The 18,381-nt window shown below is 43.0% G+C and overlaps 1 protein-coding gene across 2 annotated transcripts in view; it reads right to left on the reverse strand.

Annotated features, from left to right (window-relative positions):
• The window catches only part of acss1 (acyl-CoA synthetase short chain family member 1), an 84,102-nt gene extending 73,371 nt beyond the window's left edge, over positions 1–10,731 (reverse strand). For both annotated transcript variants that reach the window (XM_084321485.1, XM_084321484.1), the window contains exons 1-3: positions 10,295–10,731; positions 9,560–9,656; positions 8,376–8,575 (exon numbers count right to left, since the gene is read on the reverse strand). In XM_084321485.1, coding sequence (XP_084177611.1) covers positions 8,376–8,575; positions 9,560–9,656; positions 10,295–10,670 — 673 coding nt within the window. In that variant the 5' untranslated portion in view covers positions 10,671–10,731. The remainder of the gene's footprint in view (positions 1–8,375; positions 8,576–9,559; positions 9,657–10,294) is intronic.
• Between the last annotated feature and the right edge of the window lie 7,650 nt (positions 10,732–18,381).

The raw sequence follows: 18,381 nt of genomic DNA on the forward strand, positions 1-18,381 counted from the left end.
GAGGAAACATCAACATAGGCCCGTCGTGTCGCTGAAAACATGCTTCGAAGATGCCAGGGGCCAGCAACCTCCAGTAAGCTTTCAACATTACACAATTCCTCCAATCTTTTTCATACTACTAGTTACATACGGTGCACGCAGCCGATATGATGGAACGAAAATAGAGGAAGAGTGTTTGGTGACCATGACCATGGTCTTATAGGCTACGCCTCCATAGGGGCGGGGCCCGGTCAGGTATGGGTGCATTAAGTTGTTTGTGGTGGTGTACAGTAGGTACTAGGAGATAAGGGGTATCTCATTAGGCTAGAGCGGGACGCGATAGCCATACGATATATAACGTGATATTTCCTGATTGAGCTAACGTACCAACCGTCGTTCTTTTCCTTCATGTACACTTGTACAGTATACGCTAGCATAGTGCCGTTTATGTCACTGGCTAAATGTGCTAAATATTTTACTCATATTTATATATGTGATATCATTTGTGTTATTATATATATTATGCTTATATGTATGACAGTTCCCGTTTATGCTTCAGCTGTTAATTGTTTTACCCATTATCAAATAACTAATAGCAACTATTGTTATTCCAGCTAAATGTGATAACAACTGGATATTGTGAAGAATAAACCCTGATGGACAAGAATTCCACAAAGGAAATATACATCTCCTCACCTTCCTTCGTGTCCTGGTCGATGCACCATCCTGTAAACTGTTAAATATAGATGCACTAGCGCTACCTAAATTACCTCACTAACACTGAGCTACAGGAGGAAACACACTTTACACTGAGCTACAGGAGGATGAGAGGAAACACACTTTACACTGAGCTACAGGAGGAAACACACTTTACACTGAGCTACAGGAGGAAACACACTTTACACTGAGCTACAGAAGGAAACACACTTTACACTGAGCTACAGGAGGATGAGAGGAAACACACTTTACACTGAGCTACAGAAGGAAACACACTTTACACTGAGCTACAGGAGGAAACACACTTTACACTGAGCTACAGAAGGAAACACACTTTACACTGAGCTACAGGAGGATGAGAGGAAACACACTTTACCCCCCCCCCCCCTGAATTTGATATCTTGCCTACATATAAATATAAATAAATACACACACACCACTACCTGCTCTCTCACTCCTACCTGCTCTCTCACACTCCTACCTGCTCCCTCACTCCTACCTGCTCTCTCTCACTCCTACCTGCTCCCTCATTCCTACCTGCTCTCTCACTCCTACCTGCTCTCTCTCACTCCTACCTGCTCCCTCACTCCTACCTGCTCCCTCTCACTCCCACCCTCTCTCTCACTCCCACCCTCCCTCTCATTCTGACTCCAATCTGGTCTCTCCCTCCCTCCCTCCCCCTCTCACTCTCTGCTCTCTCTCTCTCCCTCCACCTCTCACTCTCTGACTATCTGCTCTCTCTCTCTCCCTCCCCCTCTCACTCTCTGACTATCTGCTCTCTCTCCCTCTCACTCTCTGACTCCTACCTGCTCGCTCTCTCTCCCTCCCTCTCTGACTCCTACCTGCTCGCTCTCTCTCCCTCCCTCTCACTCTCTGACTCAAATCAAATCAAATATTTGTAAGGCCCGACAACACACGTTAATGTCCCCATGGGCCGGGGGGACTCCTACCTGCTCTCTCTCTCTCCCTCCCTCTCACTCTCTGACTCCTACCTGCTCTCTCTCTCTCCCTCCCTCCCTCTCACTCTCTGACTACCTGCTCTCTCTCTCTCCCTCCCTCTCATTCTCTGACTCCTACCTGCTCTCTCTCTCTCTCCCTCTCACTCTCTGACTTCTGCCTGCTCTCTCTCTCTCCCTCCCTCTCACTCTCTGACTTCTGCCTGCTCTCTCTCTCTCCCTCTCACTCTCTGACTACCTGCTCTCTCTCTCTCCCTCCCTCTCATTCTCTGACTCCTACCTGCTCTCTCTCTCTCCCTCTCACTCTCTGACTTCTGCCTGCTCTCTCTCTCTCTCTCTCCCTCTCACTCTCTGACTTCTGCCTGCTCTCTCTCTCTCCCTCCCTCTCACTCTCTGACTTCTGACTGCTCTCTCTCTCCCTCCCTCTCACTCTCTGACTCCTATCTGCTCTCTCTCTCCCTCTCACTCTGACTTCTGCCTGCTCTCTCTCTCTCCCTCCCTCTCTGACTCCTATCTGCTCTCTCTCTCCCTCCCTCTCACTCTCTGACTCTTGCCTGCTCTCTCTCTCTCCCTCCCTCTCACTCTCTGACTCTTGCCTGCTCTCTCCCTCCCTCTCACTCTCTGACTCCTACCTGCTCTCTCTCTCCCTCCCTCTCATTCTCTGACTCCTACCTGCTCTCTCTCTCTCTCCCTCCCTCTCACTCTCTGACTCCTACCTGCTCTCTCTCCCTCCCTCCCTCTCACTCTCTGACTACCTGCTATCTCTCTCTCTCCCTCCCTCTCATTCTCTGACTCCTACCTGCTCTCTCTCTCTCCCTCCCTCTCTGACTCCTATCTGCTCTCTCTCTCCCGCCCTCTCACTCTCTGACTCCTGCCTGCTCTCTCTCTCCCTTCCTCTCTGACTCCTACCTGCTCTCTCTCTCTCCCTCCCTCTCTGACTCCTATCTGCTCTCTCTCTCTCCCGCCCTCTCACTCTCTGACTCCTGCCTGCTCTCTCTCTCTCCCTCCCTCTCTGACTCCTGCCTGCTCTCTCTCTCTCCCTCCCTCTCTGACTCCTATCTGCTCTCTCTCTCCCTCCCTCTCTGACTCCTATCTGCTCTCTCTCTCTCACGCCCTCTCACTCTCTGACTCCTGCCTGCTCTCTCTCCCTCCCTCTCTGACTCCTGCCTGCTCTCTCTCCCTCCCTCTCTGACTCCTATCTGCTCTCTCTCTCCCTCCCTCCCTCTCTGACTCCTGCCTGCTCTCTCTCCCTCCCTCTCTGACTCCTATCTGCTCTCTCTCTCCCTCCCTCTGACTCCTATCTGCTCTCTCTCTCCCTCCCTCCCTCTCACTCTCTGACTCCTACCTTCTCTCTCTCTCTCTCTCCCTCCCTCCCTCCCTCTCACTCTCTGACTCCTACCTTCTCTCTCTCTCTCCCTCCCTCCCTCCCTCCCTCCCTCCCTCCCTCCCTCCCTCTCACTTGCTGACCCCTACCTGCTCTCTCTCTCTCTATATATATATACCTCTCTCTCTCTCTCTCCCTCCCTCCCACTCTCTGACTCTGCTCTCATTGGTTCCAGCTGCAAACACATAAAGGAGCAAGCAATGCAATGTTGCTATTTATCGTCAAGACATCGTTAGGTAAATAACCTACTTATATCTCCAGCCTTGTATCTTATTATACCAGCAACCATACACAGCACTAGATCTACTAATCTGCTTTCTTTAAATGTCTTCAGGGTGAGCTTTCTCCTGCAACCTTGGGCATGGAATGAGCTGCTACCTTAGAAGCACTCCATTCTTTGAATACCCTTAAAGGTATTTTACAAACTGCCCTCAAGCTAACATGTCGCTGTTACCTGGTTACATAACCTTGCCTCGAGGCGTCCTGTGTCATGGATATCACTGGTATGGCCTGTATGCCTCTCTCCCTTCTGTAGCTTCTATGTGTTGTATGTGTTCTATCATGTGAAATAGTTTGTGACCAGGACTCCCTGGAAGAAGAGATCTTGGATCTCAATGAGAACTTCCTGAATAAATAAACTACTGAGCACTGCATTTCCCTGTCTCTGCCTGTGCAGCTATCAGTGTAAAGTGTGTGGCAGGGTTATGAAATACTGGATGGTGATATAGTCAGTGAATCCCCAGACATACAGTCGCCCTACCAGCTTACCAGACTTACAGTACCCCTACCAGCTTAGGAGTGAATTCCACCTTGAGCCCCCCCCCCACCTGTTTTCCCTATAATGTACTGTATGTCGTCCGTCCCCCCCTCTTATGCTTTCTACTGTCTGAATAGAACAAATGCTTAAAGCGACAGTGTGTCTTTTTTATTTTTTAATCAAGTTCTGGCACGTATAGAGAGCAAATTGAGACCACCGGCATTTCAACACAACACTCACCTTCGCTGCTCTGCTCTGGCCTCAAACGGTCTGGTGAGACACAACACTAAGCTGTCCAGAACTTTATTCATTAATAAAATTGTTGCTTTAACTCATTGACGGCCAAACACGTAATATCTCGTTTTTCACCGCCAACGCTTGAGCGCCAAAAAGATAATATCTCGTTTTTAGATCCTTTTGATCTTTTTCCTTTGATCCCCGTTCGACACACTCGGCCGGAGCCCTCTGAGTTACCCTGGCACAGCTACCGACGTTGGAATTGCAATGACGATCGAATCTCACCAGGTGGCAGTATCGCCTACCTTATGAACATGGATGGGCCATTAGTGCCAGCCCCACAGCCCCCAAACAACTGGGGACTCTTTGCGAGCAGCACTGAGCAGGACACGTTCGACAATCGCGATTGCCTAGAGCGAACTATTAGATATTATGAAAAAGACTAAATGGATTATATGGATGATGATTATGGACGATAAGGTGCGTTTCCACCAGACTATGGACTATGTTGGACTATAATCAAAACTATAATCAAACCGACCGATGAGGAAACCTATTCGGCTCCGTCTATAGTCTGGCCCGAGCAGATGAAGAAGACAGATGAGGGCTACCTAACATTATATTATGTATGATCCTGTTCTGATTCAAGACACTTTTGGACTCGAAGTTTACTGTTTACTGTTATATTTTTGTTCTTATTTCTAAATTGTATTTTCCCCTATTACTTTGTAACAGGATCAGAGGTTATCTAACAAACATAATTATGATTTATTTTTTAATTAATTGTATCCTATACATGTATGCATCATGGTTTCCCCCTTTCCTAAATATGCAAACCCGGGGGGCTGGGAGGGGGGTTAAGAAGCGACCTGGGCTGTCTTGCAGCCACAGGACCGCCAGAACGGAGGAAAATACTGTCACAACTGCAAACAGGCAGGCTACACAGTATATGAATATACTGACGGACAATCTATATACTGAAAAGACACTTTTTATGCCACTGTGTGAATTAATATGAAATGCTGATGTGAATGTCTCTTTCCTCTGAACTTGTTTAAAAAAAAAAAGTTGGTAAAAAAAAAAAAATAAAAAAAAAATGGAGTACCTCTAAACCAAAGGTAACCTCTGTTTTACGTGTACTTTACCGAAACTCCATCATAAATGCGTTTGTATGCACGCAGCGTCGGATAAACAACCCCCCCCCCCCCCCCCCCCCCGGCTTTGTGAAGAAACAAGGTCATGTGTTTACCTTTGACCTGGCAATAATATAGGTGTCAAGCGAGCAGCTGCACAAAACACACTTTATCTCACAATCTAGGAAACCAGCCTGGATTTTTGTGAAACAGGGCAATGTTTAGCTTGGAATTGTGAACGAACGAAGGTATGTAGAAACAAACTCTTTTTGTAGTGTCTGTCAAATGAGCCATACTATTGTCTCCATAGCTATAATATAGAATATACAATAGCTCCGCAAAGATCGTGAAATATCGTGAAAATGGTCAAGAAAAGCTGGCGCCAGCCAGTACAGATGGGGAAAGTCGGTGGCGCTCAAAGAGTTAAGGAAGGGTGATACCCACTATTTGTCTAAAATGTCCCTTGGTCGTTCCTTATGCATTTATGTGTAATTAACACAACACAAGGATTCAGTGTCCTCTGATGACATCACTGGTGGCCATAGTCAAGCTCATTAACTCTCTTTTTTTTTAGAGGCTTGGAAATTGTGTGAGATTAAATAATTAAATAATGCTAAATAAATCTGTGTTGTTTTTTGGGAAAGTGCCTCTTTTTTATTTTTATTTTTTTATTATTTTTTTAAACAAACACATAAACAAACATGACAACACACGATAAGATATACAAGCATTAGTTGACAGTGCACATCCAATGAAATCACATTTTAGTTAATTGTCTTAGGGAAAGTGCCTCTTTAAAGACGATTCAGCGAGTAAAACATGGTTTCTTTGACCTGCAGGCCTTGTGTTTGATCTTTCTTTATTACATCACCAGCCTCTGTGTCTTTTCAACTCAAACCAGCCTCTCTCTGATGTTCACCATCAAACACTTCCATCTATATCTATATCTATATCTATATCTATATCTATATCGCCTGTAAAGATAACAAGAGGAAACAACTGATTGAGCTGTAGATACAGATATTTTCATACTGTACAATGGCCACTTAAAGGGTCAAAACCATCAGGAACTAACCCTCTCCCACTGTGTGATGTTTGTCCCTGTGCCTTTGAACAGGAAAGACCAAATTACTATAAACTCTGACAATGATTAACCTTTGTTTAAAGGCTCATGGCTTACATAATGATGTGTGTGCATTAGTGTGATTCCAGGTGGATTGTCACTTGATTGGTCTCTGCAGTGCAGCACCAAGCGGTCTATGACCACTCGGTGACCGGTCCAACATGTTGGGTTTTTTGAGACGGCATCTGTTTACTAAACACAAGTGTCCTTGAGACGCTGATCTCGACGGTGTTGCTTGTACATTTCCAGTCACTACCTGACGGTAACGTGACCACGACTACCTCCAGGCCAGAGAAAAGCTCAGGGTGAGACGTCACAAGGGGGTGGATGTTGCTTTTGAAGAACTCTGTGTGTTTATTGTCATCAGAGGTCAGTTCGCTCCCAGTTCGACCTTCAAGGCCCAATTCCTGAAGCTGTCCAGCAGTATTAACCAGCATACTGGACTTACTGAAGGAATGTACACCTGGTAGGAGGGGGGGAGGGCGCTCTGTGAGCCCAGAACCCAGAGCCCAGAGTCTAGAGCCCAGAGTCTAGAGCCCAGAACCCAGAGCCCAGAGTCTAGAGCCCAGAGTCTAGAGCCCAGAGTCTAGAGTCCAGAACCCAGAGTCTAGAGCCCAGTCTAGAGCCCAGAGTCCAGCCAGAGCCTAGAGTCCAGCCCAGAGTCCAGCCAGAGCCCAGCCAGAGCCTAGAGTCCAGCCCAGAGCCCTGCTCATTACCTGTGTGACACAAGGCATCTCCTCTCTATTACCATCACTCTGAACTATACCGCCAAACACAACGGAAATAATCTAAATGTCAGATTACTAATCAGAAGTATACTATACTATAACTATACTATACTGTCCAACACAACAGAAATACCAGAAATAATCTAAATCTCAGTTTACTAATCAGAACTATACTATACTATAACTATACTGTCCAACACAATATAAATACCAAAAATAATATAAATGTCACATTTATATAGTGCTTTTATCCAAAGCGCTTTACAATTTGTTCCTCACATTTTACCCATTCACTCACACATTCACACACCAAAGGTGGAGGCAACCATGCAAGGTGCCGACCTACCATGCAAGGTTGCCTCCTGTTCAAGCCCGGCTCTCCACATTGCTCAAGTCAACTCAATTCAAGAGTTTTATTTGTCACGGCATACAAGTATACAATGAAATGCGGGTGGTCTTGCCCGCAACGATGTGCAATACAGTGGTACAACATATAATAGAATCCAATAAAAACAACATAGTTATTTACAGAGCATATAGGACATGCTAGGTAGCTTTGGTAGTGCATACACTGTTACTGTTGCTATACTAATTTAAAGTGCTTTCAGTGTAGCTGGTCGTCCACAGTAATACACATTGGCCGTATTACGGGGAGGGAAACTGAAGGGTGGGGATCGGGCGTTGTGGACAGCGACTCCTACAGGTTGGTTGGTGCGCCTGCGCAGTAGAATCAAGAAGCGACGGGGGCGGGGCCCCTCTAAAGCCCAGACCCCCAACGCTGAAAGATCGAGCCGCGCGGGTGAAAAGATGCGACGGCTGTTACCTCGAGTACCGGAGGGGACTCGTGCTATGACTTAGTCCACATTGCAGCCGGCTTGTGGGAGGCAAGAAACAACGTTCGAAGACAGGGGAGGGTTGAATTGGACGATATGAAATTGGGATGGGAGAAAAATAGAAAATGGGAGAAAAAGTGGATAAAAAAAAAAGAAAAAGTGTCTCGCTCAAGGACACTTCAACACAATGCCTGGGAGGAGCGGGAATAGAAGCGGGAACCTCCGGATTTCCAGACGGCTGCTCTACCTCCCGAGCCGCTGTCGCCCCCTAATCAGAATAGTCCCATTCCCTGGACAAATGGACGTCCTGACTGATTGAGGAACAGACAGACAGACAGACAGACAGACAGACAGACAGACAGACAGACAGACAGACAGACAGACAGACAGACAGACAGACAGACAGACAGACAGACAGACAGACAGACAGACAGACAGACAGACAGACAGATAGACAGACAGATAGACAACAAGCAATAACTAATAATAACTAAAGCAAGATGAGAATGTGTGCTCAGCGACACTCACCATCCTGGATGCGTCCTGCCAGGGCCTCTGAGCTGAAGCCAGCGAACACCACCATGTGAACGGCACCGATACGGGCGCACGCCAGCATGGCAGCCACCGCCAGTGGAGTGACCGGCATGTATATGGCCACCCGGTCCCCCTTGCCGACGCCATGTCTCTTCAAGGTGTTCGCCAGGCGGCATGTCGTTTCAAGTAGCTTCCTGCAAATCAAGGAAGGTCAATGGTAAATGATGCATTTATATAACAGCTTTTATCCAAAGCGCTTTACAATTTGTCCTCACATTCACACACCGATGGTGGAGGCTACCATGCAAGGTGCCAACCTGCTCATTGGGAGCAATTAGGGGTTAAGTGTCTTGCTCAAGGACGCACTGCCCGGGAGGAGTGGGAATCGAACCGGGAACCTTTCGATACCTGCATATAATCCTTTTTACACATCTGTAGATACTATATCTATATCTGTACATATTCCTACCTACTCTTACTAGTTATGATGCTGGCCAGTATGTCTTACTACCATAGTGTATTTATACCTGTATCACTGTACATATTAATACAATTACTCTGTACATACATCTGATTAGCACTATTACTCAGTAGTACTAATTTCTATATTTTATACCCAGGTTAATCACCTGTACATTGTATTTTACTGTTACATTTGGACTCTGGTTACAAGTAAATGTACTTGTGCTGTATGATGACAATACATTTACATTTAATCTACTGTAATTACTGAACGATTAAGGTTTTATATCCCAGGTGAACACTGTCCTCATCTGGGCAATCATTTGCAATGTATTTTAATTTAATCTAATCTTGTATCATTTATTTGGTCACTACTATCATAGTATAAGGGTTTAAATTTGATCATACCATAGTAGTATCATGGTAATTATATAGTTTGTTTTGTAAGGGAGGCTATACAGACAATGTATCCTATACATCTCACTACACCTGGTTATGCAGGTTCACACCAAACCCTCTTTTATGAGTTTAGTTATTGCTGTGCTCTCAAAAAGGTTATCTTTCATGCAAAGATCATCTCAATCATCTAACCTTCCAAGAGAAGATCATTTCACCAGTGTTTGTTGTTTGAAAGATATTCTTAAAAGAAAATTCTTCATTTAGGCTAATGTTACTCATCACAACACAGACTCGTCGTGGCACAGGGTGAATCTTACCTGTAGGTGACCCTCACTTCCGTGCCTGGTTCATCTCTCTCCCAGATGAGAGCCACCCGATCAGGACACTTCTCAACATGCACATCCAAACAGTTCACTGCCAATGAAACCGAGCAGGTAGTTGGAATTCATTGTGTCCAGTTGTCATCGGGAAGGAAATTCAGAAATGAGGATAAACATTAATGTTGGGCAAGACATGATTAGGCATCACCAGCCTGCACAGCTGTACAGTTTCTTCCCCCTCAAATGTATATACTCTCTTTCTTAAACTCTTTTTGTATCACAAACAGTACTGTATTTGTAGATCTGGTATGTCATAAATGTCTAGATGTAGCAGTACTGTCTATCTGTATGTCATGTATGTCATATATGTTATGATGAATTTAAAATGGGGGACCCTGATGTAAACAAGACGAAAGTCCTTCTCTGGTCTGCATCCCCTTAACAATTGTGTCTATTGAGCTGTACTGTACTGTACCCATTCTGCAATGTGTTAATAAAATGTCCAATCAATCAATCAATGGGTAGGACTGACCGGCGCCCCTGCTGGCGAACTGCGACGTCACAATCAATTTAATCCAATATGCAATTTAAAACTGAGCAGATGAGTAACTTCAGGTATCTGCCCTCCCTGCATGATGCTGGTACATTTATATAACAGGTGCGATTTAAATAATTACCCTCCGAAACAAACAACGACGTGTAAAAAAAAAAAAAAAAAAAAAAAAAACGTACCAGAAACATTCAGCTGCCCCCCCAGAAACCAGTTGACCTTGCCGGTTGTGAAGTCGCAGTCCTTCACTTGTCTGAAGGGCTTGCTCCACGTCAGCCTCTGGTTCGCCACAGACCCCCAGAAGGTGTCTGGCTCTTTCACCGACAGCTCGTACAGCTCCGTGTGCGACAGGCGCTCCAGGAGCCGCGGCCCCGAGGAGAGAGGCGCGCAGCTCTTCTGCCAAGTGGTGGAGAGGTCTCGCTTCTTCTGACACCGGGCAGGGGCAGCTGTTAGAGACGAAAATGTGATGTTTTTTTGGTAGCTGCTGTTCTTGAGGAACGCGTTTCCTCTCATGAACAAGTGTATTAAACAACCTCTGCTGGTGTTCTGTGCAGCCATGATGTTCCTCTCTCTGCGTGTGAGACCTGCAGGGTTCGATCCTCCCTCCTCTTCTGGTCTCCTCAGGTGGTCAGATGTGTACTGTTACTGTACAGTGCAGGCTTACAACCAGGAGCAGAGCGGTGGGGACTCAGGAGTCAGGTTACATAAAGTGGACACATGGAAGTCACTTCAGATACTGTCACATCCACCATGTACACTAGAAAAGGATAACTTTGGAAGATCCAAGTTTAAAAAATGATCACGTTCAATCTTTTGGAACTCTGCCTATTTAGATTATGATGGACTGCGTGCATCAGTGAAGTAAAATGCATTCGTATATGCAATAAATAATCGAATAATAAATAAATATTAATAAATAATTGAATATTGTAATAATATAATAATCAGGTTAAATCATCTTTTAATAATACTATTTTTTTTGCCAATTTATTAGTGGATTCTGCTTCCCCCTAGAGGCCAGTAAAGAACTCTGAACATCATTGAAGATAATCCTATATCCTATAATCCTATATCCTACATTTCAATCTATTCAGGATTAGTCATAAAAAAACAACAAGTGCAATACAACCTACATAAACACCACCCTTTCACTGCCACACTACTATCTACTATCACACTACCGACGGAAAGGGTTAACCGTTTGGTAGTGCGGCAGTGAAAGGGTTAATACAACCTACATAAACACCACCTTAATACAACCTACATAAACAACACCTTAATACAACCTACATAAACACCACCTAATACAACCTACATAAACAACACCTTAATATAACCTACATAAACACCACCTTAATACAACCTACATAAACACCACCTTAATACAACCTACATAAACAACACCTTAATACAACCTACATAAACAACACCTTAATACAACCTACATAAACAACACCTTAATACAACCTACATAAACAACACCTTAATACAACCTACATAAACAACACCTTAATACAACCTACATAAACAACACCTTAATACAACCTACATAAACAACACCTTAATACAACCTACATAAACAACACCTTAATACAACCTACATAAACACCACCTAATACAACCTACATAAACAACACCTTAATACAACCTACATAAACACCATATTAATACAACCTGCATCAACACTTTAATACACCCTAAACACCCCACCTTAATACAATCTACATAAACACCACCTTAATACAACCTACATAAACACCACCTTAATACAACCTACATAAACAACACCTTAATACAACCTACATAAACACCACCTTAATACAACCTACATAAACACCATATTAATACAACCTACATAAACACCACCTTAATACAACCTACATAAACAACACCTTAATACAACCTACATAAACACCATATTAATACAACCTACATAAACACCACCTTAATACAACCTATACATAAATCAAATCAAATCAAATTTATTTATAAGGCCCGACAACACACGTTAATGTCCCCATGGGCCATACAGGTCTTCTTTAAACAAGTCAAGAAGAAAACATAACAATAAGTCAAGAACAGAACAAGAACACCATAAGGTCCAACATTTTTTAGATGAATGCAAATAAATGAAAGAATGCAAGCACTCCCAGACATACCCCACGCGAAGGTAAGGAAAAACACATAAACACCATATTAATACAACCTACATAAACACCATATTAATACAACCTACATAAACACCACCTTAATACAGCCTACATAAACACCACCTTAATACAACCTACATAAACACCATATTAATACAACCTACATAAACAACACCTTAATACAACCTGCATCAACACTTTAATACACCCTAAACACCCCACCTTAATACAATCTACATAAACACCACCTTAATACAACCTACATAAACAACACCTTAATACAACCTACATAAACACCACCTTAATACAACCTACATAAACAACACCTTAATACAACCTACATAAACAACACCGTAATACAACCTACATAAACAACACCTTAATACAACCTACATAAACAACACCTTAATACAACCTATATAAACAACACCTTAATACAACCTACATAAACACCACCTTAATACAACCTACATAAACAACACCTTAATACAACCTACATAAACACCACCTTAATACAACCTACATAAACAGCACCTTAATATAACCTACATAAACAGCACACCTCGACACGTATTTGTCCCTGATTGGATTCTTTTTCGTGGCATCATTTTGTAATGTTTCATTAAATCTAAATGGAAAGTAAGAGTTGTTTTGATTATTCAGTGCCGTCTCTCCTCTCTCTCATTCACACACACACGCACGCGCGCACACACACACACACACACACAGAGCACATTATTCTTTTAAGACCTTGAACAGATGAATTTAATGGTCAATAAACCTATTGATGGGGTGCCTGTTTGAGGCTAGGCTATTCATCACCAAAGATTACTTCACAATTTCCCGATTAACAATAACAATTTAAAACCAGATTAGTTACGCCTCATCCTCACCGTAATGCCTTACATAAGCGGTACTATCATATAATTGTAGTTTTGTCTAGTTATGGACGACGTGGCGCCATTAGCTCATGGATTTGTAATATTCTGATTGTTGACATTTTAATAGACGGTAATGCCTCATTCTTAAAAACAGGCGCTGGATCAGGTGTCTCTAATCTTCTTTTGTTTTTCATTGTCTACTACTAATCTGTTTGTTCCATCCGTGATGTCAAAATCAACACTCATTACATTGGTTCACTGAGCATTACAGGCTATTCATAAACCCATCAATAGTTTTGGGAAAAACAGTGATTATATTCATCATGGGCCAGATTGCATATAGTGCACAAATTTAATAGGATACAATAACGCACATTGTTTGCTTGTTTTACAGACTGGATAATCCATGTTGGTGATGAGTAATGAGAAATGTTGGTTTTCTGAAAATACTGACAGTATTTTTACCTCAGGCTCTTGCTACCAAGATACAGATTGACCATGACTATTCCATGATATATATATATATAATTTATATATATATACTTCCATGACCAAGACCTATCTGTATTACTCTCAACAAGAAATGTATTGGCTTACACTCTTACACATTTACAAACCCCTCCTTGGTCTGACCCCTCCTTATTTGATACACCTGTTAAACTTGTCATCTACTCCCTATAACTCACCATATCCTGCTAGATGTTCCCCGTGTTAACACTTCCTTCGGTCAAACCTCCTTCCAATTTGCTGCTCCCAGCAGTTGGAACGAGATGCAAAAGACTTTGAACATTTACAAATCGATCCCCCCTCACTACTTTAAGGACTCTATCGCAGAGTTGTTTACACACACCTGCAACCGTCACCCAGCCTTTTAACTGTAATGTTGTCTGTTCATGTATTACATACCTTGTAACCAAGACTTTATTTGGTTGTTTGTTTGATGTGTGTTTTAATTATTTCCCTTACCTGTTTGATGTATGCATCATCTCTTTTCAATATTATTTTATTTTCCTTTCAACAGGGATTTTACTTTCCCTGTTACCCTTCGAGAGGTCCTTTTGTCCTCTCGCCAGGCCGCCAATGTAAATACGAATCTGTTCTTAATTCACCTGCCTGGTTAAATAAAGGTTAGATTAAAATAATAAATAAATAAAAAAATTCAAATGTTGGGACCTGTTACCTATACACTTCGTGCCTAAATCAAATCAAATCAAATTTATTTATAGGGCCCGACAACACACGTTAATGTCCCCATGGGCCGTACAGGTCTTCTTTAAACAAGTCAAGAAGAAAACATAACAATAAGTCAAGAACAGAACAAGAACACCATAAGGTACAAACATTTTTAGATGAATGCAAATAAATGAAAGAATGCAAGCACTCCCAGACATACCCCACGCGAAGGTAAGGAAAAACTCACTAAAACCTAACAATAGGGAAAAAAGCTCCACAGGCAGTGTGGAGGAGAGAAACCTTAGAAGGGCCATTCAAGGGGGGATCTCCCTTCTTAGATGTTGGTGATAGTAGTGTTGCAGACGGACAGTTGGTAAGCATGCACTCATGTGTGTGGTGAAACACAGATGAGTGCATGCAATAGCAACTGTACATTTTGAAAAATTAAAGATAGAGCTAATAGCGATAGCAACTGAACATTTTGAAAGATTAAAGATAGAGTTGATAGCGGATCTATTTGAGGCACAGGGGCGGCACAAAGAGGGTCACGTCCTCCCCGTCTTAGTCACGGGACATTCAACACTCCGGTCGTTGCTCAGGGACAGCCGGAGACAGGGAGATAGGGCACATAAGGCCTAGTGGCACATAAGGCCTTCAGAATTTGCTCTGTTTCTGGTTTCTGTAATAAAGTGTTTTTCCGGGAGCAGGTTATCGGCCCTCAGCCCAACCCCCAACCTGGAGGACCAGTTGGATCACTCTTTACATTTACATTTACATTTAGTCATTTAGCTGACGCTTTTATCCAAAGCGACTTACAAGTTCTGTACGACAAGACAGCAAGAAGGGTACAACTCTATCAGCTGAGTAACAATGTTCATCAAGTGTTGCGTGTTACAGTGTAGGTTAGTTTATTAGGACAAGTGCATGACAGTAAGGTTAGTCAGGGTTAGGTTTTTTTTTTTTTAATCATTTCAGATAATGGTTGAAGAAGTGAGTCTTTAGTCGACGGCGAAAGATTGGACGGGATTCGGCTGTCCTAACTGGGATGGGTAGTTCATTCCACCATTGTGGGGCAAGGACTGAGAATAGGCGGCTTCTCTTTGATGACCCTCCGGGAGCTTGGATAGGAGTAGGTCTGAGGCGGCCAGAAGATGCAGAGCGTAGGGGTCTTGAGGGTGTGTAGTTAGAGACCATTGACCGGAGGTAGGCGGGAGCGGTTCCCTTTGCTGCACGGTATGCTAGGTTGAGGGCCTTGAAGCGGATACGTGCAGCAATGGGGAGCCAGTGCAGGTCCCTAAGAAGTGGGGTGACATGGGCCGACTTCGGTAGGTTTGATATCAGGCGGGCCGCTGCGTTTTGAATGAGTTGAAGAGGCTTGGTGGCAGTGGCCGGGAGGCCAGCTAGCAGTGCGTTGCAGTAGTCGAGGCGGGAGATGACTGTTGATTGGACGAGGAGTTGGGTGGCTTCTTTTGTCAGGAAGGGGCGTATCCTTCTGACGTTGCTCAGGAGGAATCTGCAGGTTCTGGTTGTCGCTGCGATGTGAGCAGAGAAGTTCAACTGGTCGTCGAGGACAACACCAAGGTTCTTGGCGGTCGGGGACGCGGTCACAGCTGCATTCTCGACTGTGATGGAGAGGTCGGTCAGGGGGGAGGATTTGGCCGGCAGGTGGAGCAATTCTGTTTTGCTTAGGTTCAGTTTGAGGTGGTTGGTCGTCATCCAGGCGGAGATGTCGGACAGACAGGCCGAGATCCGCTCAGAGACTGAGGGAGGGAAGGAGAGGAAGAGTTGAGTATCATCGGCATAACGGCAATTCGTCTGGTCTTTCTCCTTCGACCTGTTCGGCTTGGGTGACCCTGCTAGGAGTACAAGACTCCTGCCGACATAGCTCTATGGGTCATTGAGACGCACAAACTGCCCCACCGCGTTAAGGTGGTGATCCGTTGGGACAGCTGCTTCAAATTAAAATCAATTTCTTGCTGGGAAAAAATAAAAATAAAAAACATGCTTTTGAACAATTTTCGATACCTTTTATACATGTATCATTCAATGACCATATGAACACTGAATATACCGACAGTGCTGACTGTTGATAGACCTGTTCAGATGAGGACCGGTGCTGCTTAGATCTGGACCATATAGTCATCAAGAAGGAAGGTACTGGAGACACAGATCATCTTTAGAAATATATTTAATAGGGTGCAAAAGAAAATCTATAAGGTATCAACAAACGTCTCAATCACTCTGAAGACACGGTTGTGTTGAAACGTTAGTGGACCTTATTCAATATTTTTATAAAGATGATCCATGTCTCCAGTGCCTACCTTTATGATACCAACAGTGCTGGTTTACTACCATACTATCATGTGTTGTTTACTACCATACTATCATGTACTGTTTACTACCATACTATCATGTGTTGTTTACTACCATACTATAATGTGTTGTTTACTACCATACTATCATGTACTGTTTACTACCATACTATCATGTACTGTTTACTACCATACTATCATGTGTTGTTTACTACCATACTATCATGTGTTGTTTACTACCATACTATCATGTGTCGTTTACTACCATACTATCATGTACTGTTTACTACGATACTATCATGTATTGTTTACTACCATACTATCATGTACTGTTTACTACCATACTATCATGTGTTGTTTACTACCATACTATCATGTGTTGTTTACTACCATACAATCATGTTGTTTACTACCATACTATCATGTGTTTACTACCATACTATCATGTATTGTTTACTACCATACTATGTGTTGTTTACTACCATACTATGTGTTGTTTACTACCATACTATCATGTATTGTTTACTACCATACTATGTGTTGTTTACTAACATACTATGTGTTGTTTACTACCATACTATCATGTATTGTTTACTACCATACTATCATGTGTTGTTTACTACCATGTGTTGTTTACTACCATACTATCATGTTTTGTTTACTACCATACTATCATGTGTTGTTTACTACCATACTATCATGTGTTGTTTACTACCATACTATCATGTGTTGTTTACTGCCCTACCAATGCTTTCAGAAAATACCGGTTCATTGGTTTCATTAAACATTCTTGTGTTGGTGATGTGTGATGACATGCTACCTGACATTTGTTGTTATTGTTCCAGGGATTAATTCACCAGTCAGTCAATCATCAATTATTGTTTTCTAGTACAACTCAACGTTGTTTAAAATATGTGATCTCACAACAAGATCAGATTAAAGGCAGCGTGTCGTTAGATTCTACTGTGGTAAAGAGGGAGGGAGTAGAGGAGCAATGATATGATTTACAAACCATTACGTGGGAATTATAAGTGATTACGCTGGGGCTTTTAGAGATTAACCTAGACGTTAAAAACATGGAAAGGCATTCATGTAGATCTTAAAGTACAAATCATGTTTGCTTTGCTGATTCAAAGCGTCCTCTCTGGCAGGTGGTTACAATAAGGCTTTAGGCTGCAGGTTTGACAGGAGACCCGTCAACAACAAGAGTGTTTTTCTGTATGAGAACAAACAACTAAGGCCAGGTGGAGCTCTGGTCCCAGACGCCATCGACTGCAAAGGATTTGCAACCACGTATTAACAATTGATTTATGATTGTTAGTTTGTCCAATTACCTTTGGTCCCTTAGAAGGGGGGGGGGGGGAGGACACATGTAGAAACTGTTGTAATTCCTACACTGTTGATTGATTGAAAACTGTATTAACAGATTGCAGAATGGGTACAGTACAGTACAGCTCAATACACACAATTGTTAAGGGGATGCAGACCAGAGAAAGACTTTCGTCTCATTTACATCAGGGTCCCCCATTTTCAATTCATCATAACATACAGATAGACAGTTCACATGATTTGGATGTAAAATAAATACCCTAAAATTAAAATCTGGAAGTCTGCACTCAAATCACATCCTGATTGTTAAATTTCAAGTCCATTGTGCCAATGTCCAAATAATATGTATATAGACCTGACTGTAAATGCAGTGCATTTACCATTTACATTGGCTTGAGTACAGGAAAGTGATCTTTTCATCTAA

Source organism: Notolepis coatsorum, assembly GCF_963971535.1.
Source record: "Notolepis coatsorum genome assembly, chromosome: 9".
Taxonomy (NCBI): domain Eukaryota; kingdom Metazoa; phylum Chordata; class Actinopteri; order Aulopiformes; family Paralepididae; genus Notolepis; species Notolepis coatsorum.